General features: G+C 46.2%; 1 protein-coding gene across 1 annotated transcript in view; it reads right to left on the bottom strand.

Moving 5' to 3' along the window:
* Window positions 1–21,130, bottom strand: part of gys1 (glycogen synthase 1 (muscle)) — a 34,675-nt gene that overhangs the window by 2,296 nt on the left and 11,249 nt on the right. The window contains exons 7-15 of the mRNA XM_080523674.1: window positions 19,362–19,479; window positions 18,833–18,953; window positions 18,186–18,292; window positions 15,653–15,712; window positions 15,107–15,299; window positions 8,593–8,719; window positions 7,517–7,612; window positions 7,147–7,310; window positions 334–414 (exon numbers count right to left, since the gene is read on the bottom strand). Of these exons, the coding sequence (XP_080379800.1) occupies window positions 334–414; window positions 7,147–7,310; window positions 7,517–7,612; window positions 8,593–8,719; window positions 15,107–15,299; window positions 15,653–15,712; window positions 18,186–18,292; window positions 18,833–18,953; window positions 19,362–19,479 (1,067 nt within the window). The remainder of the gene's footprint in view (window positions 1–333; window positions 415–7,146; window positions 7,311–7,516; window positions 7,613–8,592; window positions 8,720–15,106; window positions 15,300–15,652; window positions 15,713–18,185; window positions 18,293–18,832; window positions 18,954–19,361; window positions 19,480–21,130) is intronic.

The raw sequence follows: 21,130 nt of genomic DNA, 5'->3' as shown, positions 1-21,130 counted from the left end.
GATGCAACCAGAGTCAGCACAGATGAGGAGATTGTTGGTGATGTTGGTGAGGGCGGTCTCCATGCTGTGGTGAGTTCTGAAGCAGGACTGGAGGGTTTTATAGAGCTCATGGTCGGAAATGTGCTGGTGGAGTTGGGGCGGCAGCTGCTTTTTCCAGGATTGAGCACTCTGCGCACAAACTTACGTGTTAATGCTGATATGTTAAAAATGCAACTTAAAACTAAACTGGCAGAACAAAGGGGAAGAGATGAGAGATCTTATATTTCTAGTTCTGGTTTTTCGTCTCAAAAATTGAGGAACCACACACACACACACACACACACACACACTTACAGAGGTCGGGTCATGAGGTTCATACAGGTAGGTGTCAGGGAAGGCTTTAGCCAAGGCCATATGACGAGCAGATATGTAATACTGAAAGAGAGAGAGAGAGAGAGAGAGAGAGAGAGAGAGAGAGAGAGAGCAAATTATTAGATCATAGTAGTTTACCATTTAACAAACAACATACTCTTCAACCTCATTAACTCTGCTCCCCCTTCCTTTGATGCTCTTGAGCCAACTGAAAGGCCTACAACGCAGGATTCTTCAGACTCAGCACAGCCAACTGAATTGTTCACAGTGGATAAATTCCAGGTCTCCCCACAGTCCTGCGACTCATCACAGCCTACAGTTTCTTCTTTTCGTGTCCACAAGAGAGTCAGTTACAAGGCTTGGCTAGATGTGGTTCAACCACAGCTGAACACATTGCTGTCCCTTCTCATTGAACTCATTGAAGCCTACAGTAAAGGGCCCTCCAAACTCATCACAGCTGGCTGAAATGCGCTCTTCAGTCACCAGGGCAAGACAAATCGTTAGACAACTCGTTTAGCCCCCACTAAAGCAACGGTGCAGCCCCTGTTCTCTCCCCCCACCCTCCCAAACCACTCTACCCCAAACTCCCAGAGACACTCATCCACTGAGTCCACTGAGTTCTCCTAACTCCAACTCACGCCGTTCCTGCCTCTCAGATAGGTTAGAGAAAATGGTGAAGACAGGAGTAGAGCTCACCCCGAGAGCTGCTCCATCTCAGCCAACTTTCCATGCTACAACACCTGGCCCCACATTCCCTGTCAACAACACCCGTCGCCCTACCCCGACGCCGCAGGATATTACATCGCCCATCCCCCTCCCCCGGATGACACCCATAGTCAGTTGATGCTCTAACAGTCCCCACTTCCATAGAGTTGATACCATTGACATTCCTGATATGAAGCTGAGACTCTCAATTATTGCTATCGCTGTTCATACCAGTAACAGAACAGTTAATCGCAAGTCAGAATGCTTTATACACCCCTCAAATTTAATCTCTGTACCCTGCCACACACAGCCCACACAGAGACCAAACACAAAACCACTCAAGCTAGCACTTTTCAATGCCAGATCCTTAGCTAATAAGTCTCTTTTAATCAACTTGATTTGCTCCTATGAACTAGATTTTTTATTTATAACTGAGACTTGGTTAGATAAGATAACAAGACCACAATTCTTATTGAGTTAGCATCCCGCAATTTTAGAACCTTAGATGTTGTTAAATCCCATAAGAAAGGAGGTGGAATTGCCTCCTTTTTCAGAGACAGTTTTAACTGCAAACAGACATCATTCTGAGAATTGTTATCATTTGAATATCTTTCAGTAGTTTTTAAATGCCCCCCTCGAATCCTCTTCATAATTGTATCCAGACCACCCCAATACTCTACTATCTTTTTCAATAAACTTACAGAGCTTCTCTCCATCATTACTACTGAACGGTTTTAATCATTGCTGGTGATTTAAATATTCATGTAGATAATGTAGAGGACACCAGAGCCAAAGAACTCTCTTTTAGATGTTTTGAACTTCAACAACATGTGAAACTCCCGACTCATAATCAAGGTCATACTCTGGACCTTATCATCATCAAAGGCCTAGATATTTCAAATATTATTGTAACTGACATTGCCCTATCTGACCATTTTTGGGTTAGGGATCTATTTTCCCTGTTATTCAATCTATGACTGAAACTATTTCCAAACGACTTATAAATGAAACTACTAACGTACTGTTCATCAAGGCCTTTTCCCTAGCCCCCCCCCAAAACTTCTATTTCAACCTCAGAAAACAACCTTCGAAACGATTTCAACTTAAAAATCACAAAAGCCTTTGATGGCATTACATTTACATTTACATTTTTGGCATTTAGCAGACGCCTTATTCCAAAGCGACTTACAATCAATACATTTGAATACTAAGCATGTGAATCAGCAGTCCACCATTCGTTGCAGGAAGAGTACTCTAGCTCGGGCCCGGGGCCACTGATAGAAGGAAAAACCTTCTCCCTATTATCGCCTTCTATTAAAACGTTTTTTTTTTAAATTTTTTTTTTTTTTTTTTATTACTGGAGAAACTGAGAAACAGTACAAGGGGGGCAATAGAAGTTCTTAGGGACACAGTAGAGGGGAAAGCGGGTGTCTTTAGGAGACGTAGTGGTGAGGGTCAGAAGATGTCTCAGGAGGAGCAGTTAAGATGTAACCTGAAGAGATGGGTCTTCAGTCTACGACGGAAGATGGGTAGTGACTCTGCCATTCTGACAGCCGTGGGGAGCTCATTCCACCAGCGGGGAGCCAGTGTTGTGAAGAGACGTGATCGGGCAGCCCGACTGCTGTGTAGAGGAGGTGGGGCCAGTCGGCCAGCCGAGGTGGAGGAGCGGAGTGAGCGGGCAGGGGTTTGGGGGGTTACCATTTCCTTCAGGTAGGCAGGGGCTGTCCCTTTAGCTGCCTGGTATGCAAGCACCAGGGTCTTGAATCTGATGCGAGCTGCTATCGGGAGCCAGTGCAGGGTGCGAAGGAGAGGGGTGACATGCGAGTATTTGGGGAGGTTTAATACCAGCCGGGCAGCAGCATTCTGGATGAGCTGCAGAGGTCTAATGGCTGAAGCGGGGAGCCCAGCCAGGAGTACATTGCAGTAATCCAGGCGGGAGATGACCAGTGCCTGGGTCAAGAGTTGCGCTGCCTCTCTGGTAAGGAATGGTCTTATCCTTCTGATGTTGTAGAGGAAGAATCTGCAGGAGCGAGCCGTTGCTGCAATGTTCTCCGCACAGGAAAGTCGGTTATCCAGGATCACTCCAAGGTTCTTGGCTGTCAGGGAGGGGGTTACAGTAGAGTTCTCCACTGTGATGGAGAAGTCTTGGAGAGGGCAGGCTTTCCCGGAAATGAAGAGGAGCTCGGTCTTGTTAAGATTGAGCTTGAGATGGTGGTCAGCCATCCAAGTTGAAATGTCAGCGAGACATGCTGAGATACGGGTTGCCACGTGTACATCAGACGGGGGGAAGGACAGGAAGAGTTGAGTGTCGTCTGCGTAGCTGTGGTAGGAGAGCCCATGTGAAGAGATTACCGAGCCAAGAGACTTGGTGTAGAGGGAGAAGAGTAGGGGCCCTAGGACGGAACCCTGGGGTACTCCAGTGGAGAGGGTTCGTGGAGAAGATAGCGATTCTCTCCAGGTCACCTGGTAGGAGCGGCCCGCCAGGTAGGAAGAAAACCAGGAGTGTGCGGTGCCAGAGATGCCCAGGTCTGAGAGGATGGAGAGAAGGATCTGGTGATTGACTGTGTCGAAGGCAGCAGACAGGTCAAGGAGAATGAGAACAGAGGAGAGGGAGGAAGCTTGGGCAGAGTGGAGGGCTTCCGTGACAGCAAGGAGCGCAGTCTCAGTGGAATGCCCAGCCTTGAAGCCGGATTGGTGGGGGTCTAAGTGATCCATCTTCCGGAGATAGTCAGTCAGTTGTTTAGATGCCGCGCGTTCAAGGGTTTTGGAAGGGAAGGAGAGAAGGGATACAGGTCTGTAATTGTGGACAGATGATGGGTCAAGGGTAGGTTTCTTGAGGAGAGGCTTGACTCTGGCTATTTTGAAGGCCGCTGGGACAGATCCAGTGGATAGGGAGGAGTTGATTAGGGTGGTAAGGTAAGGAAGGATGTCGGCGGAAATGGATTGGAGAAGGGGGGAGGGGATGGGGTCAAGAGGGCATGTGGTTGCCCGCTTTGATGTGATAAGTGTGAGAATCTCATCGGGGGAGAGGGGGGAAAAAGATGACAATCCAGAGATCGAGTGTCGAGGGGAGAGTTTGGAAGGGGTGTTAGCATTGTTAGTGGGAACAGTGTTAGCATTGTTAGTGGGAGGAGGGAGCGGTGGGGGGAAAAAGGTGCTGCTGATGTCGTCCACCTTTTTTTCAAAGTAGGTGACAAAGTCATCGGCGGACAGGGAGGAAGGAGGAGGGGGAGGAGGTGGATTAAGGAGTGAAGAGAAAGTGGAGAATAGTTTTCTAGGATTAGAGGCAGAAGAATGTATTTTTGAATGATAGTAGGATGTTTTAGCAGCTGATGCCGAGGAGGCGTAGTTGGCAAGGAGAGAGTGATAGAGGTTAAGGTCATCAGAAAGGCCAGTTTTTCTCCATTTCCTCTCAGCTGCTCTGAGCTCTAGTCTACAAGCATGTAGCGTTTCAGAGAGCCAGGGAGCTCGAGGAGAGGATCGAGCTGGCTTCAAGGTTAGTGGACAGAGGGTGTCGAAGGATGAGGTGAGAGCGGACAGGAGGGTTGAGGATGCCGCATCAGTGGATAGAAGGGAGAAGGATTCGACAGAGGGTAGGGAGGATAGGACAGAAGAAGAGAGGGTGATGGGGGACAGGGTACGTAGGTTACGACGAGAGGGTCTTAAGTGGTTAGAGGCTGAGAGGGAAGAGGAAGTTTTGAGGGGAAGGGAGAAGGATATAAAGTGGTGGTCAGAAACTGGAAGAGGGGTAACGGTAAGGTTGGAAGTGTGGGAAGATCTGGTGAAGACAAGGTCGAGCTGATTGCCTGCCTTATGAGTCGGAGGAGAGGGGGACAGGGTAAGGCCGAAGGAGAGGAGAAGGTCAAGTACTCCAGATGAGAGAAGCTTCTCAGATTGGAAATTGAAGTCACCTAATAGTACGAGCGGAGTGCCATCATCAGGGAAGGAGCTGAGAAGGCCATCCATCTCGCCTAGGAAGTCACCGAGCTGGCCTGGGGGGCGATAGATGACGACAATGTGGAGTTTGACCGGGGAGGAGACAAAAGCAGCATGAAATTCAAAGGAGGATGTAGACAAGTGTGCCAGGGGAAGGACAGTGTGTGACCACTTGGGCGAGATGAGGAGTCCTGTGCCTCCCCCTCGACCAGAGGGTCTAGGGGAATGAGAAAAGGAGTAGGCGGCAGAGAGGACTGCCGGTGTAGCTGTGTTTTCTGGTGTGATCCAGGTTTCAGTGAGAGCAAGGAAATTGAGGGCCATAAGAGATAGATAAGCTGAGATAGCGTCAGCTTTCCGGACCGCCGACTGGCAATTCCAGAGACCGCCTGCGGCGATAAAGTCATGGTCAGTAGAAAGAGGTGGGTAGATGAGATTGGAAGGTTTGCGAGGGGGGATGTAGCATCTAGGTGTCCTCCTGAGTGTCAGAAGAACAGGGATAGGGAGAAAGCACATTGTGACAAAAGTCTGTAGAGGGGAAGAGGGCTAAGGAACCAACAGAACTAGGAGTAGCTAAGCGCACTCAGTAGACCGGAGTGACTAGAGAAGACAGCAGCAACACTACAAACAACTGGAAGAGAAGGTACTTAGTACCCTGGCTTCTGGCTTCCTCTCAGGCCTTCCTCGATGGACTCCCACAGATAGACTCCCGTCTTGTTGTCAGGAGTCTTAGACTCCCACAGATAGACTCCCGTCTTGTTGTCAGGAGTCTTAGACTCCCACAGATAGACTCCCGTCTTGTTGTCATGAGTCTTAGACTCCCACATAGACTCCTGTCTTGTTGTCATGAGTCTTAGACTCCCACAGATAGACTCCCGTCTTGTTGTCAGGAGTCTTAGACTCCCACAGATAGACTCCCGTCTTGTTGTCAGGAGTCTTAGACTCCCACAGATAGACTCCCGTCTTGTTGTCATGAGTCTTAGACTCCCACATAGACTCCTGTCTTGTTGTCATGAGTCTTAGACTCCCACAGATAGACTCCCGTCTTGTTGTCAGGAGTCTTAGACTCCCACAGATAGACTCCCGTCTTGTTGTCATGAGTCTTAGACTCCCACATAGACTCCTGTCTTGTTGTCATGAGTCTTAGTGTCAGGAGGCTGTCGCAGAGGCTGTCGCTCTCAGACAGGCCAGATATTAATGGAGACTCAGTAATTGCTTACAACTAGCAGGCTTGTAGCCCCTCCCACTAACGACCACTAATGCGAACGACTGACAGGTGTTCTCACTAGTCGCATGTATGAGGCAAATGTCCCCTGGTCTATTCAATATATACAGGACAGAGGCTCCTCCTACTTGCAGATTAGCACCTACTTGGGTCAGGGGGGCTAGTGGTTTCACTAGACTTATTCTGCCAGGCTTTGTCTTTTAAAATAGACAGTTACAACACTATCACTTAATAAACAACTTACAACTTTAAACTATTAAACTTAATAAACAACACAGGTATCCACTATAAGTAGTCCAGGTTAAGTAGAAGTAGTCTTACTTACTCAGAATGCAAAGAGATGAGTCCACTGCTTTAGGTTTCAAAATGTAATGCATTGCACCCTTAAGGTCCAAACACATCTATGATAAACCAAAAGCTCCCTGGAGAACTGTCCCATCCGTAATGACCCAAGAGGTCAGGGTCAGAGGTCAGGGTCTAAGGTCAGAGGTCAGGGTCTGTCAGAGTCTAAGGTCAGGGTCTGAGGTCAGGGTCTGAGGTCAAGGTCTAAGGTCAGGGTCTGAGGTCAGGGTCTGAGGTCAGGGTCTGAGGTCAGGGTCTGAGGTCAGGGTCTGAGGTCAGGGTCTGAGGTCAGGGTCTAAGGTCAGAGGTCAGGGTCTGTCAGAGTCTAAGGTCAGGGTCTGAGGTCAGGGTCTGAGGTCAGGGTCTAAGGTCAGGGTCTGAGGTCAGGGTCTGAGGTCAGGGTCTAAGGTCAGGGTCTAAGGTCAGGGTCTGAGGTCAGGGTCTGAGGTCAGGGTCTGAGGTCAGGGTCTAAGGTCAGGGTCTGAGGTCAGGGTCTAAGGTCAGGGTCTGAGGTCAGGGTCTGAGGTCAGGGTCTGAGGTCAGGGTCTAAGGTCAGGGTCTGAGGTCAGGGTCTGAGGTCAGGGTCTCACCCTCCCCAGGTATTTCCAGTCCAGCAGGTCACTCAGGCGCTCAGTGCGGTTCCTCTGGATGATCCGCTGACGCCGGCTCTGCTGGCAGAACTGGAACAGGAAGGAGGTGAGCTGGTTACACGATTCGTCAACCCCCCGGTACCGCCGGTCCAGGATGTAGATCCCTGGAGGAAGAGAAGAAGTGGGGAGGGAGAGGACACCAGCATTAGTCAAATCAAATCAATGAAATCAAAGGATTGTTTTGATATTTAAATCATATATTTATATATATCATATATATATTCAGGCCTCTGCAGGTCAGTCAACAACCGCGACATGGAAACAAAATACAAAGCGAACAAAACCACGGCCGGAGGAACGACGGACGCACCGTATGCAGAGGGATCTGCTATGTGTTCCTCCATGAAGCAGCCGAACCCAGACAGGTTAGTGGAGATGGAGGGGATCCCCATGACGGTGCACTCAGCTGGAAGGGAGAGAGACAAGGGCTGGGTAAATACTGGATGTACAGTGGGGGGAAATATAAGTATTCAAACAAATAAATAAATAAAAAGTTCATTCAACATCATTCTATTGCAGCTATTCACATGAAATTTAGACCAGACATAACCAGTTTTTCTGCTCGAAATCACATGCCCACAGTGTATATATAGAATCGAGCAGAGGTGGGGAACTTTCGAGGACCAATGATATGGAAATTTGGGCGTTGCAACCGAACATGATGCCTCCGAGTTGTGTGTGTGTGTGTGTGTGCAAACCTGCTAGTGACGTCGGCTGTGTTTACCGGGCAGCGGAAAAAATGGTGCCGTCGTTTAGAATAGAGTCTTATCGAAGTTTTGCGATATGGATGAAAATAATTCATAGAGGTAAGCACTTTATATCTCTTACATTAAACATAGACCCTATTCTTCCCCCCTCGAGGGGGGCGTGGATAAGATGTGATAAAACAAAGAAATTGCTTCAGAAACATGTATTGTGTGCATGTCATCTGCTCTTTAGGTGTTTAATGAGTCTTACCTGGTGTGTATCCCCAGGGTTAATGAGTCTTACCTGGTGTGTATCCCCAGGGTTAATGAGTCTTACCTGGTGTGTATCTCCAGGGTTAATGAGTCTTACCTGGTGTGTATCCCCAGGGTTAATGAGTCTTACCTGGTGTGTATCTCCAGGGTTAATGAGTCTTACCTGGTGTGTATCTCCAGGGTTAATGAGTCTTACCTGGTGTGTATCTCCAGGGTTAATGAGTCTTACCTGGTGTGTATCTCCAGGGTTAATGAGTCTTACCTGGTGTGTATCCCCAGGGTTAATGAGTCTTACCTGGTGTGTATCCCCAGGGTTAATGAGTCTTACCTGGTGTGTATCTCCAGGGTTAATGAGTCTTACCTGGTGTGTATCCCCAGGGTTAATGAGTCTTACCTGGTGTGTATCCCCAGGGTTAATGAGTCTTACCTGGTGTGTATCCCCAGGGTTCATAGTAAGACGGGAACACTCCAAGATGGCAGCCCCTCACAAACTCCTCGTAATCCATAGGCAGCAGCGGAGAAGTAGAGGAGAGGAACTCTGGGTGGAAGATCACCTAAAATGACATGAGGAGAATACAAAAGATGATACTGCATTGTTGCACAAAAATGTATCATAAAATAGAAGATAATTGGTTGATCCTGTGTATCTGATTAAAGGAGTGGAGAACCCCAGGAGGTGGAAGGTGTGGGTGTGGGGGAAGGTGTGTGATCACTGTAAGGCTGCCACGATTAGTCGACTAGTCACGACGACGTCGACTACCAAAATCGTCGCCGACATATTTGGCCACGCCGAATATGATAGCACATAGCAATATCCATTTGGCCACGCCGTAGTCGCACGTTTTTTTGGAGCTGAAATAAGCGTTTTTTTTTTTTTTTTTTGCCTAGCACCAGGGGAGCCCCCCCTCCCAAATTTCGTTGTTTGGTACCTGTACTATATCAATGACAATAAAGACCATTCATTTCATTCGATAAGCATTCGTTTTTCTTCCCTGAAGCTGCCACTGGCTAGCGTCTCCCAGTGTCTTTGATGTACATGCGCAGTGTCGGTCATCCGGGGCACACGTGACTTCCCCGGAAAAACAAACAGAGAAATGTCTTCCTGTCCTCGTACCTCTAAAGTGTGGGAGCATTTCAACCACAACATTGAAAAAAAGAATGTAAAATGTAAAATTTGCAAAGCTGAACTCGCTTATCATGGCAGCACGTCTATGATGCGCGAGCATCTAAAAAGGAAGCACGTTGTGGCAGATGACGAGGAAGACGATGGCTCGTCTCGGTAAGCTAGTTAGCTTGTTATTGGCTAACGATATCGTTACGTTAAAAGCCTTCTTACATTATTTTACGTTGTCATCAAAGCGATACTTATCAAATAGCTAAAAATTTTGTCTTAACGTTACAGTGCTAAGAAGGCGCGTTCTACTATGAGATGAGTGAAGCAAAGCAAAACTTTTGTACTCTGTACAAGTATTTATTTTTGTTTTTGTATTCTTTTGGTTGCCTAGTGCCTAGCCTACCTCATTTTACTCAGCAGTTTGCACCCTCTACTACTCTTTACATTACATTACATGCAAGTGATGCCAGAAATAAATCTGCAAAGTTCATTAAAATATCTATTTTTGAGTGAACAATCATTTTAATTGTCTTTATTTTTAGTTAGCACATGCCTACAACAACAACTAACAACTTCAAGCTAAATTTAGAAGCTGATTTAGAAGATGATAGCTAAATAAGAGCGATTGAGTAATTGTGCGATAAGCTGTAATTTATGATCCGATTAGTCGACTAATCGTTAAAATAATCGGTGACTAGTCGACTATGAAAATAATCGTTTGTGGCAGCCCTAGATCACTGCCCAACAACCTGCTTTCAAACAGGTTTTTCTCTCCGCTGCAGTCAGAACATTGAACTCCCATGCCCACTAGCCCCCTCAGACATGCCATACACAATAGATTATGGCTCTTGTATAAATTGTAAACTGTGAATGTCCTATGTATGCATGTTTATTTATTATATTATATGTTGATTACTTTATCAGAGTAGCTAAGAATGCTGTACAGAAAGCAATTATCACCTACTTCAGTTGTGTGGCGAATACATTAACCTGAATATGACTTATAAAGGCCTAATAAACTTAGTACAACTGTCTTACCTTATCCTATCCCAAAACATATGATTGTTTTACTTCATTGTTTTGTAATCAATGTCTTTGTAATAAACAAAGTATAGCATGTTTAATATAGTATGTTTTCAGGAGGCTCATCCAGACTCATCATAGTCACATTTGAACAAATGTCGCTGCGTCATTGACATCGTTGAGCAACGACAGGGCATGGTATATTGTGTCACAGTTGTGCAACTGTCAAAACACTAACCAAACTGACGTTGCCCAACAGTTGAGAGTGAGAGTATTGTTTAAAAAAATGTAACATCAAAATGCAAACGTTGGAGATCTGTAGCTTTTGTTGGATTGACACTGTTATTTGTTAGTTGTTGGTTAGTCACATGTTGGTTGGAATGAATAGTTTATAGTTAAGTCAAGTCATTTGTTGACGTTAGTTGGCTAACGTTGATGCATGATTGCACACGGTTTTCTTAACATCGGCAGTTGATGGTCAGCATCAGACCATCTCACGTGAACTTCCTAACCAAATGGATACTATAAGAAAAAAAGAAGAAAGAAAAGGTTGATCTGTTCTAGTTCTCCCCCCTGTATTTCACTTACCTAAGGAATGATGTCATTGATATGTTGGCATCTTTTACAATCAGACATTTGAATTCACTGTGCTGACTTTCTGATGCGTTTTACTGTGCGTCACCAGGTCAGTGCATATTTAAAATGACACCCTCATGACTACATTTTGGGAAGACCACACATCTGCACTTTGCTCTAAATTGGCCTGAGTACTCAGGCATGTGTAATTTTACACTGCGATCTCACACGCTGTATCGGCCAGGATAGCGGTTGAACACAGACGCAGTACCTGCAATCTCACGTGGGAAGAGCAGCGCTTGAATACACTTTTATCTATATTTTTTATCTATAACACTTTTATCTATATCTTTTTATTCATTGTCTTATTATGTTGTTAAATGTTTATCTATTTATTTTCTATATGTCTATTCTTGCTATTTGATTATTATTTTTTTTTTCTTACTATCCTTCTTTTTCTGTATTTTTTTATGCTGTATGTGAAGCACTTTGAATTGCCCCTGTTGTATGAAATGTGCTATACAAATAAACTTGCCTTGCCTTACTCTTATCTAGAGTTTTAGTTAATCTACACTTTCACTTGAATTGACTTCTACAGAGTATTTCAACAGCTTCAGTGTTTCTGTGTCACTGCATAGTTCTCTTAGGCTCACAAATGTTGAGAAGTTTTAAGAGAAAGAATTAACATGATACATAGCCAATATTAATATTAACGAAACTAGACACCCCATGCACATGAGGTTAAAAACAGAACTAGAATTAAAACATTAAAGAAAACAATATTTATTTAAAGAGTAAAAGAGGGTTAGTAAGTTCAGGCCAGGCAAAAAAAAAGAAAGAAAACATTTTCTTCAACATGTCTGTGTTACAGAATATCTCATACCTCAAGGACAGTATTTCCCCAAGTTTCTCATTTCTCTGATGCACAATCTGAACCCCAAATTCAATGTAATGAAATAATTAGGTTTTATTTGTTTTCCTCCCTTTGGTTAGGAATCAATGGGCAACCTTGTTATGGATCATGACTGTCAAATAATGACATGTAGAACACGTTCCTTTAAAAGGCCACATGCAACCATGAACCATATATATATGGTTCTATATATGGTTATAATCAGTATATATAACCGATAACTAAAAATCAATGTTAATACAACAAGTATTGCTGGGCTTGGCTGCTAGCATTAGCCATGCTAGTGGATATGGACTGGGAATAACACACAACCTCTCCCTGTGACCTACCTCTCCCTGTGACCTACCTCTCCCTGTGGCCTACCTCTCCCTGTGGCTGTGACCTACCTCTCCCTGTGACCTACCTCTCCCTGTGACCTACCTCTCCCTGTGGCCTACCTCTCCCTGTGGCTGTGACCTACCTCTCCCTGTGACCTACCTCTCCCCGTGGCCTACCTCTCCCTGTGGCTGTGACCTACCTCTCCCTGTGACCTACCTCTCCCTGTGACCTACCTCTCCCTGTGACCTACCTCTCCCTGTGGCCTACCTCTCCCTGTGACCTACCTCTCCCTGTGACCTACCTCTCCCTGGGGCTGTGACTTACCTCTCCCTGTGGCCTACCTCTCCCTGTGGCTGTGACCTACCTCTCCCTGTGACCTACCTCTCCCTGTGACCTACCTCTCCCTGTGGCCTACCTCTCCCTGTGGCTGTGACCTACCTCTCCCTGTGACCTACCTCTCCCCGTGGCCTACCTCTCCCTGTGGCTGTGACCTACCTCTCCCTGTGACCTACCTCTCCCTGTGACCTACCTCTCCCTGTGACCTACCTCTCCCTGTGGCCTACCTCTCCCTGTGACCTACCTCTCCCTGTGGCTGTGACCTACCTCTCCCTGTGGCTGTGACCTACCTCTCCCTGTGACCTACCTCTCTCTGTGGCTGTAACCTACCTCTCCCTGTGACCTACCTCTCCCTGTGGCTGTGACCTACCTCTCCCTGTGTCTGTGACTTACCTCCCTCTGTGGCTGTGACCTACCTCTCCCTGTGGCTGTGACCTACCTCTCCCTGTGACCTACCTCTCTCTGTGGCTGTGACCTACCTCTCCCTGTGACCTACCTCTCCCTGCGGCTGTGACCTACCTCTCCCTGTGACCTACCACGGCTCAAGCTCCCCCCCAGCCCCAGTCAACCAAGGCGTCCCCCAAGGCGCTGTACTCGGACCCCTCCTCTTCAACATTTACATGCTCCCCCTCGGCCAGATCCTCCGTCGTCACGGCCTTAACTACCACTGCTACGCCGACGACACCCAAATCTACCTCAGCTCCACCCCATCCTCTCCGCTCCCCCCCCAGTCCCTCATCAACTGCCTGCTCGAAATAAAAACCTGGATGACATCTAACCTTCTCAAACTCAACACCAAGAAAACAGAGCTCATGGTTGTGGCACCCAAGGTGCTGCTCCGGAAGGTTGGGGACTTCATCCTCGAGGTCGACGGCTGCTCCATCTCCCCATCCTCCGAAGTCCGAAACCTGGGCGTCATCCTGGACTCCACCCTCTCCTTCCACTCCTACATCAAATCCATCACTAAATTCGCCTTTTTCCACCTCAGAAACATCGCCAGACTACGACCCTCCCTCACCATTGCCGAAACCCTCATTCACGCCTTTGTCACCTCCCGTCTGGACTATTGTAATGGAGTCCTGTTCGGGGTTCCCAACAAAGCCCTGGACAGGCTCCAGTACGTGCAGAACTCAGCTGCCAGGGTCCTCACCCACACCGAGCCCTGGCAGCACATCACCCCTACCCTCATTCACCTCCACTGGCTCCTGGTCAAGTCCCGCATCACATTAAAAATCCTCCTCCTCACCTACAAATCCCTTCACGCCTGCGCCCCCTAGTACCTAACTGACCTCCTCCCCCAGCATACCCCTTCCCGGAACCTGCGGTCCGCAGACATGGGCCTGCTATCCACCCCCCGCACCATCCTACGGACCTTTGGGGACAGAGCATTCAGCGTGGCTGCACCTACGCTCTGGAACTCCCTCCCCTCAGTGATCCGCAACGCCCCCACCCTGGACTCCTTCAAACTAGCCCTCAAAACTCATCTGTTCTCCAAGGCATTTGGCCCCTAATCATTGTTTTAGTTTTTGATTTGTTTGTTTTCTGTTTTGTCTGTCCGTTTTCATCCCCTTGTACAGCGTCCTTGGGTTTGTGAAAGGCGCTATATAAATTAAAGTTATTATTATTATTACCTCTCCCTGTGACCTACCTCTCCCTGGAGCTGTGACCTACCTCTCCCTGTGGCCTACCTCTCCCTTTGACCTACCTCTCCCTGTGACCTACCTCTCCCTGTGACCTACCTCTCCCTGTGGCTGTGACCTACCTCTCCCTGGGGCTGTGACTTACCTCTCCCTGTGACCTACCTCTCCCTGGGGCTGTGACCTACCTCTCCCTGTGGCCTACCTCTCCCTTTGACCTACCTCTCCCTGTGACCTACCTCTCCCTGTGGCTGTGACCTACCTCTCCCTGTGGCCTACCTCTCCCTTTGACCTACCTCTCCCTGTGACCTACCTCTCCCTGTGGCTGTGACCTACCTCTCCCTGGGGCTGTGACTTACCTCTCCCTGTGACCTTCCTCTCCCTGGGGCTGTGACCTACCTCTCCCTGTGGCCTACCTCTCCCTGTGACCTACCTCTCTCTGTGGCCTACCTCTCCCTGTGGCTGTGACCTACCTCTCCCTGTGACCTACCTCTCCCTGTGGCTGTGACCTACCTCTCCCTGTGACCTACCTCTCCCTGGGGCTGTGACCTACCTCTCCCTGTGGCCTACCTCTCCCTGTGACCTACCTCTCCCTGGGGCTGTGACCTACCTCTCCCTGTGGCTGTGACCTACCTCTCCCTGTGGCTGTGACCTACCTCTCCCTGTGGCTGTGTTCTACCTCTCCCTGGGGCTGTGACCTACCTCTCCCTGGGGCTGTGACCTATCTCTCCCTGTGGCTGTGACCTACCTCTCCCTGGGGCTGTGACCTACCTCTCCCTGTGTCTGTGACCTACCTCTCCCTGTGTCTGTGACCTACCTCTCCCTGTGGCTGTGACCTACCTCTCCCTGTGGCTGTGACCTATCTCTCCCTGGGGCTGTGACCTACCTCTCCCTGTGGCTGTGACCTACCTCTCCCTGTGGCTGTGACCTATCTCTCCCTGGGGCTGTGACCTACCTCTCCCTGTGTCTGTGACCTATCTCTCCCTGGGGCTGTGACCTACCTCTCCCTGTGTCCGTGACCTACCTTGACACGGTCGGCAGAGCTGTTGAACAGGCCGATGCGGCGTATGCAGGAGAGGATGGGGTCACTGCTGTCCTCCAGCATGTTATGAGTGCAGATGGGCGGCTGGCACTGCCTCTGCGTGGCGAATATGGCCCGCTTCATCATGGTGAAGTCCTCCTTATCCAGCATCTTTGACACATCCGGTAACTGGCCACTTAGTCAAACAGAGGGACACTGACAGTCATCCATACAGTACATAGGCCTACAACTTTTCCTACAATTGAGGTTCTAGTAGCGTCACTTGTGCATTCCATGGTCAATACTGATCATGTTGTTAACCATTACATCACTATGAAGCAAACTTTGACGCTATTTTCACAAAGCAAATACATCCATTGGGACATGTAGGCCAAGTTGTTCTCTTGTGTATTTAGATACACGTATGCTGCCTTCTTGACCAGGGTTTCATTAGAAAAAGAGATGTAAATCTCAATGTGAAGGATAAATACAATGTAAAAAGTGTGATATTAGTTCAATTATAGGAATGGGATTCACAGTTCCACTTACACCAGCAGTGATTCATAGAGTTTCTTTCCAAAGCGTTCTTTCACAGTCTGAGCTGTATCCCTGTCACGAGAGAGGATCAGAACAATGCATTAGTCCCATTAATATGTACCTATCAATTATACAGGCTAGCATTGTTATAAATGGAGGAAGACATACATCACAGCGATCAAATAGGTAATATGGCAGGATGGGTTACCTTTTCGGTGCAGTTAGCATATGGGTAGGGTTGGGTATCGTTTGGGTTTTATCCGGTACCGGTACCTAACCGATACTTTAAAAACGGTACCGGTACCAAAACGGTACTTAATTCGGTACTTTTGATTTTTTTAAATGACATATATATATATATATATATATATATATATATATATATATATATATATATATATATAATAATAACACGGTCGACAACATTAAACAGCTTTTCACTTTTTTATTGCTGAGGCACAATATATATTAGTTAAATATACACTCAAATTAAAATAAATGAAAATAAAACTCCTGCTGACTGAGGCACAATATACATATAATATATATAATATTACAGTTAAATATACACTCAAATAAAAAATAAATAAAAATAAAACTCCCACCTCAGCAATTCTTTTGCAAAAAGATCAGCATATTTGCCTTCTCTGGCAAAATACGACACCTCTCTTGACTTTTTTATTGTCATTTTGACTTTTGTTTTGTTTTGACATAATTGTCTAATGGCACAGAAAGTAAACAAATATTGTTTTCACGTCACTTTACCTGAAACTGAACGACACAGCGCGGAGCGAATTCCCTGGTAAAACGTTTCTCTCCCCCCGCTGTCAACGGGAGTCGTCAACCAGGAAGCGGTGCTGAGAGAGCAAGACACGGATCTACCGGCATTTGACTGCCGCTGGACTGAGGAACACCATAGGCACAGCACATCGCCATAATAGCGATAAAGTGCGAATGATTTTAAGCATTTTGAGCACTTCGCGTTGTTTTCGTCGAGTCGGGTGAAATGCAGCCACACTTTAGAACGCTGCTTCATTAGGGCCTTCGGCATTCTCGGTGACCTCGTAGCTAGGCTAGCTAGCGAAATTCGATAATATTATTATGATTATGATGATGATAATAATAATAATAATAATACAATAATACAATCACTAACTATATTACTACACTTAGTACTATAAACTCACTCTTCTTAAGTTCTCAACACAACTGCTCACCTCACTACCACGACACGCACTGATTGGAAATGTAACAGGCGATGTCACGTCACGACTCAAGTCACGTGTGGTTGACTGTTGCATGACACCGGACACCAGGGGATTTTTTTTTTTTTGAAAAGTACCGAAATGAGGTACCGAAATCTCCTTTGCGATTCGGTACGGGTACATACCGAATGTAAAGTAACCGGTACCTACCGGTACCGATTTTCGGTACCCAACCCTACATATGGGTATACTTTGTCAGACGCTAATAGAAAGGCATTTTAACAGCTATACAAGTCTGTGTCCCATGCGATCGTTTCTGTAGATCTGCTGTTTTCCTCAAATGAATGGAAAATACAGTATTGGCCAGGAATAAGATCAAGAAATAATACAGTGCCAATCTTCTCCAATCATTTAGAGCTGAATCATAAACAGCTGGATCTAAACAGCCAACGATGTGGGACATGGACTGACATTAGACTATCTTTGAGGTCTGAAAACACCTGACAAACACCTGGAGTGTGATGTCACTGATGTCACATCAGCAAAATACTAGTACTGAAGACATGTAGTCACCACAAGTGCTACCCTAGACTACATATACTGTAAAGGTCAAAGGTTAAACATGGTTATGGCGTATCATGTTACTGTTTGTTATTGTTGAGTTCAGCTCAATTGGAGCTGTCCAATTCATTTGTGAACTCAGAGCTAGGAGATGCATTAAATCAAATTCTGGTTGTTACCAAGGTTACCAATCTTGTGAAACACTGTCAAGAAATGACCAGACAACACCAAATGTTAGCTAGTTCTTCAAAAAGTAAATACCAAATGAATACCAGCGAGAATAGGATGGTGGAGTTAAAGAGGCAATCTGGGATTGGTACATACATTTGTTTAGCATTTTAAATGAATTCTTGAAGAATATCACTTATAAATACCCTATGCGGATCATTCAACTGTCTTCAACCCCCCTCATAGCCCCAAATATAATATTGTACACAAACATTGTATAGATTCTAAACATGGTTAATGTATTTGAGAGGTTTAAGTGACATTTGTAAGAGGTTTAAGAGGTAACTTTTCTCCAGCCCTATCACTCAGTTGTTTAACAAAAGAGCCTTTTCTGTTGTTGTTTGAATCCCAGATTTCCCCTTTTAAGAGTTACAGAGAAGTTCACGCAGCTCTGTTATTCAATATGTTTTCTCCCGTTTCACGCCTACTGAACCTAACCTTGGTCTTTGTGTTTACTGTAGAGCAGTAACACGTGGTCACCTAAGTAATACTTATTTCCCTCTGTATCCCTCAGTATGAGTGGACAGCTGCCATTTTAATAGTAGCATTACCATAGCTGCTTCCTGACAGCTTGGCCTTTCAAGGTCTCCACGTTGAAGTTGTTTGTCCGTGCGGGCATGATGAAGAACACAACTACGGTCACATCACTGTGGTTGACCTGAGAGAGGAGGGGGGGGGCGGGGGATATGTTATGGTCAGCTTGTAGAAAACATCCCAACCAAACTCACTCACTCACACTCAACATAAAAAGTAGTCTCACAAAATCATTGAACTGTATTGTGAATGAAGTCGGGCTGGGAAGCGGATGCATCAAGTGAATTTCTACCAGTGCCAAGAATTCTATGGATGAATAGAGAGGAGGGGATTTCAACCAGATTTCTTTTCCAAACTGGGAATTTTGCGCACACTGCTCGTCTCCGAAACGATACAATCAAAAACATATTCAGCTAACTCCATGTTTTTATCTTGTGCAAATGCGTGCAAGTTTGGATTAACATGAGGCTCAGGTAAAGACTTGTCCCCGGTGTTTACTTCCTATGCCTCCAGGGACTGAATGATGAGAGATGAGATTCTAGGTTCCCAGCTTACAAGTAACACATGAAATAGCACCTGCGGTTAGGATCCTCTCAGAGAGACAAGTGGAATCATGTTAAGTGCAGTTAACTGGAACAGATTCTACACACTGAGCTTATCTTACCCTCAGCAGGTAGTTGAGTCTGGCTAACGCCTCCAAGAAAATATCAGCCCCTTTGTTGGAGAACTCGTACCTCCCAGCGATAAAGAGGAACAGACATTTATCCAGGTTGAAGTCCAAGTGCCTGATAGGGAGAGCAATATGATTCAGAATGAGAGAAACATGAAGAAAACCTGAAACCTTAACTACTATTTCAACTAGTCTGCAGTGTCAAGACCAGTCCAAACAACGCCACAAACGTAGAAGCTACGGTACTTTTAGCATTTCGTTGCATGTGATTCTCTTCGCTCCAAGACATGAGAGCTCCAGAGAGAATGATCGCAAGAGTTCGACACATACCTTCAACTATTTATTTACAACAAAGGTTTTGTTCTTTTATTCATCTATCCATAACTAGCTTCCCAGTGAAAATTAAAAAGACACACTGCTCTACACAAGGCATGTCCCATTTTTCGGAAAAATTCTAAAACTATTGAGAGAAACAACACAACACTGTACGGCAAAAAACAAAACAATGAATGGTTCCTCTGACCCATAGAAGTGGCCTCTGATGAACTCCTGAATGCGGTTCTTGCTCTGAGCGTGGAGGTTCTGGAACTCGTGCATGGCTGAGAACTTCTTCACGTTCAGCCCGTTAGGAGTGATTATGTCTGTGAGAGGGGAGAGAGAAAGAGAGAGAGGTGGGTATGAGGGAGGATAGAAGGGAGAGAATGACAAATTGACAGAGAGAGAGAGATGAGAAGACAGGGCGTGAGTGTGGGAACCATTCACTCAAACCATTTTTTTTTTTATACTTTATTGCAGGACTTTACATTACATTTCACAAGTTCATTTCACACACTTTACAAGTTTTCTTCACTTGTTTAAGTTCATCCTGCATCATTTTTGTTTGTTTTTTAATTTTTTATAGAGAGAACAAGAAATAAAGAAAATAAAGAATAGAGACTAGAGAGAAAATATAAAAAAAAGAAGAGAGAAATTATAGGGATAGAAATAGAAAAGTAAGAGACAAAGGGAGGGGGGTGGGGGGGTTTATATTGTGTTGGCTTTATTCATTTTTGACTTGTTTGCATTTTGAAAGCTTTCAGTTATTCAAGTTTAAAAGGCATTATACAACAGTTAGTTCCGACCAAGTAATTTGATTGGACAAGAGGCATTCCATGAGTGCTGATATACAGTATAACAGCACTGGGACCTTTAAGTATCACTCCGCCGCACAGATGTTCTACTAAATGACCGTTAATTAGACTACATGTTTGTGTTCAGGTTACTAGGCAACAGTCCATTTGAAGTTCAGTTGTGGAACTATGTTTTGTTTATTTTTCTGATTAAATAAACAAACACATCATAATCTGTTGTCGCTTATTACTGTTAACTAATAAATCGCGGTGTAGAACTGTTGTATAAAAGCAATATCACACTCGAGGTCGTGCTGTTATACTGAATATCAGCACGGCTGTGATTGTCTTCGGTAATCACAGCCGTGCTGATATTCAGTATAACACACTCCCTCTCGTGTGATATTGCTTAAATATGGTGACTAAATGTCTGCTCTCAGTAAAATGTCCACTTGCTGCCAGTAGGCTACTGAAAAGCCATGTCGCTGCTGTGGAAGATGTGATCACGAAACCTCTGGACATGATTGTGTCCTTGTGTTCTGTGATATCATTTAAGAAATGTGAAAATGAAATGTCATCAGTATGAATGTCATCAGTATGAAATATATCGACAGTATGACTATTTAGTGTCTATTCTGTTTGTGACTGCCGCTTCTGTTTCCCGGTCCTGTCTCCTGTCTTTTTGTATCCTGTCCTGTCTTTTTGTATCCTGTCTTTTTGTATCCTGTCTTATCCTTTTTGTATCCTGTCCCGCCGACCTCCGCTGCCTTCCCCCCCGCCATCTCCCGCCTCTCACCGCCTTCACTACCGGACTGCAATACTCACCGCCTTCACTACCGGACTGCAGTACTCACCGCCTCACCGTTCCTGTCCCCCGGCTCTGTGTTGCCGACCGACCCGCTGCGCGCCGCTCTCAGACATCGCTGGCCTGGCCGTGCTGTGCTACTACCCTCGTCCCGGGAGGTAGCCACCGCTCCCTCCCCGGTTCGGGGGTTGCCATCTCCGCAGGTGAGTGTCGGTCCTTCCCAGCCTTCACTCACTGCTGCGCGATTTGGTCGCTGGCATGGCACGGCTAGGCTGGCCGGCCGCGCGGGTTCGGTCCCAGGCTGGCAATACAGATGACAACGGCAACGGCGGCACCGCGCTGTCGCTCTGGTTCACTGCCTGTCGTCTTGCCCTGGAC

This window comes from Nansenia antarctica (genome assembly GCF_963989245.1).
Source record: "Nansenia antarctica genome assembly, chromosome: 2".
Lineage (NCBI taxonomy): Eukaryota > Metazoa > Chordata > Actinopteri > Argentiniformes > Microstomatidae > Nansenia > Nansenia antarctica.
Note: the sequence above shows the minus strand (reverse complement) of the source record. Positions and strands in the feature narration are given on the sequence as shown.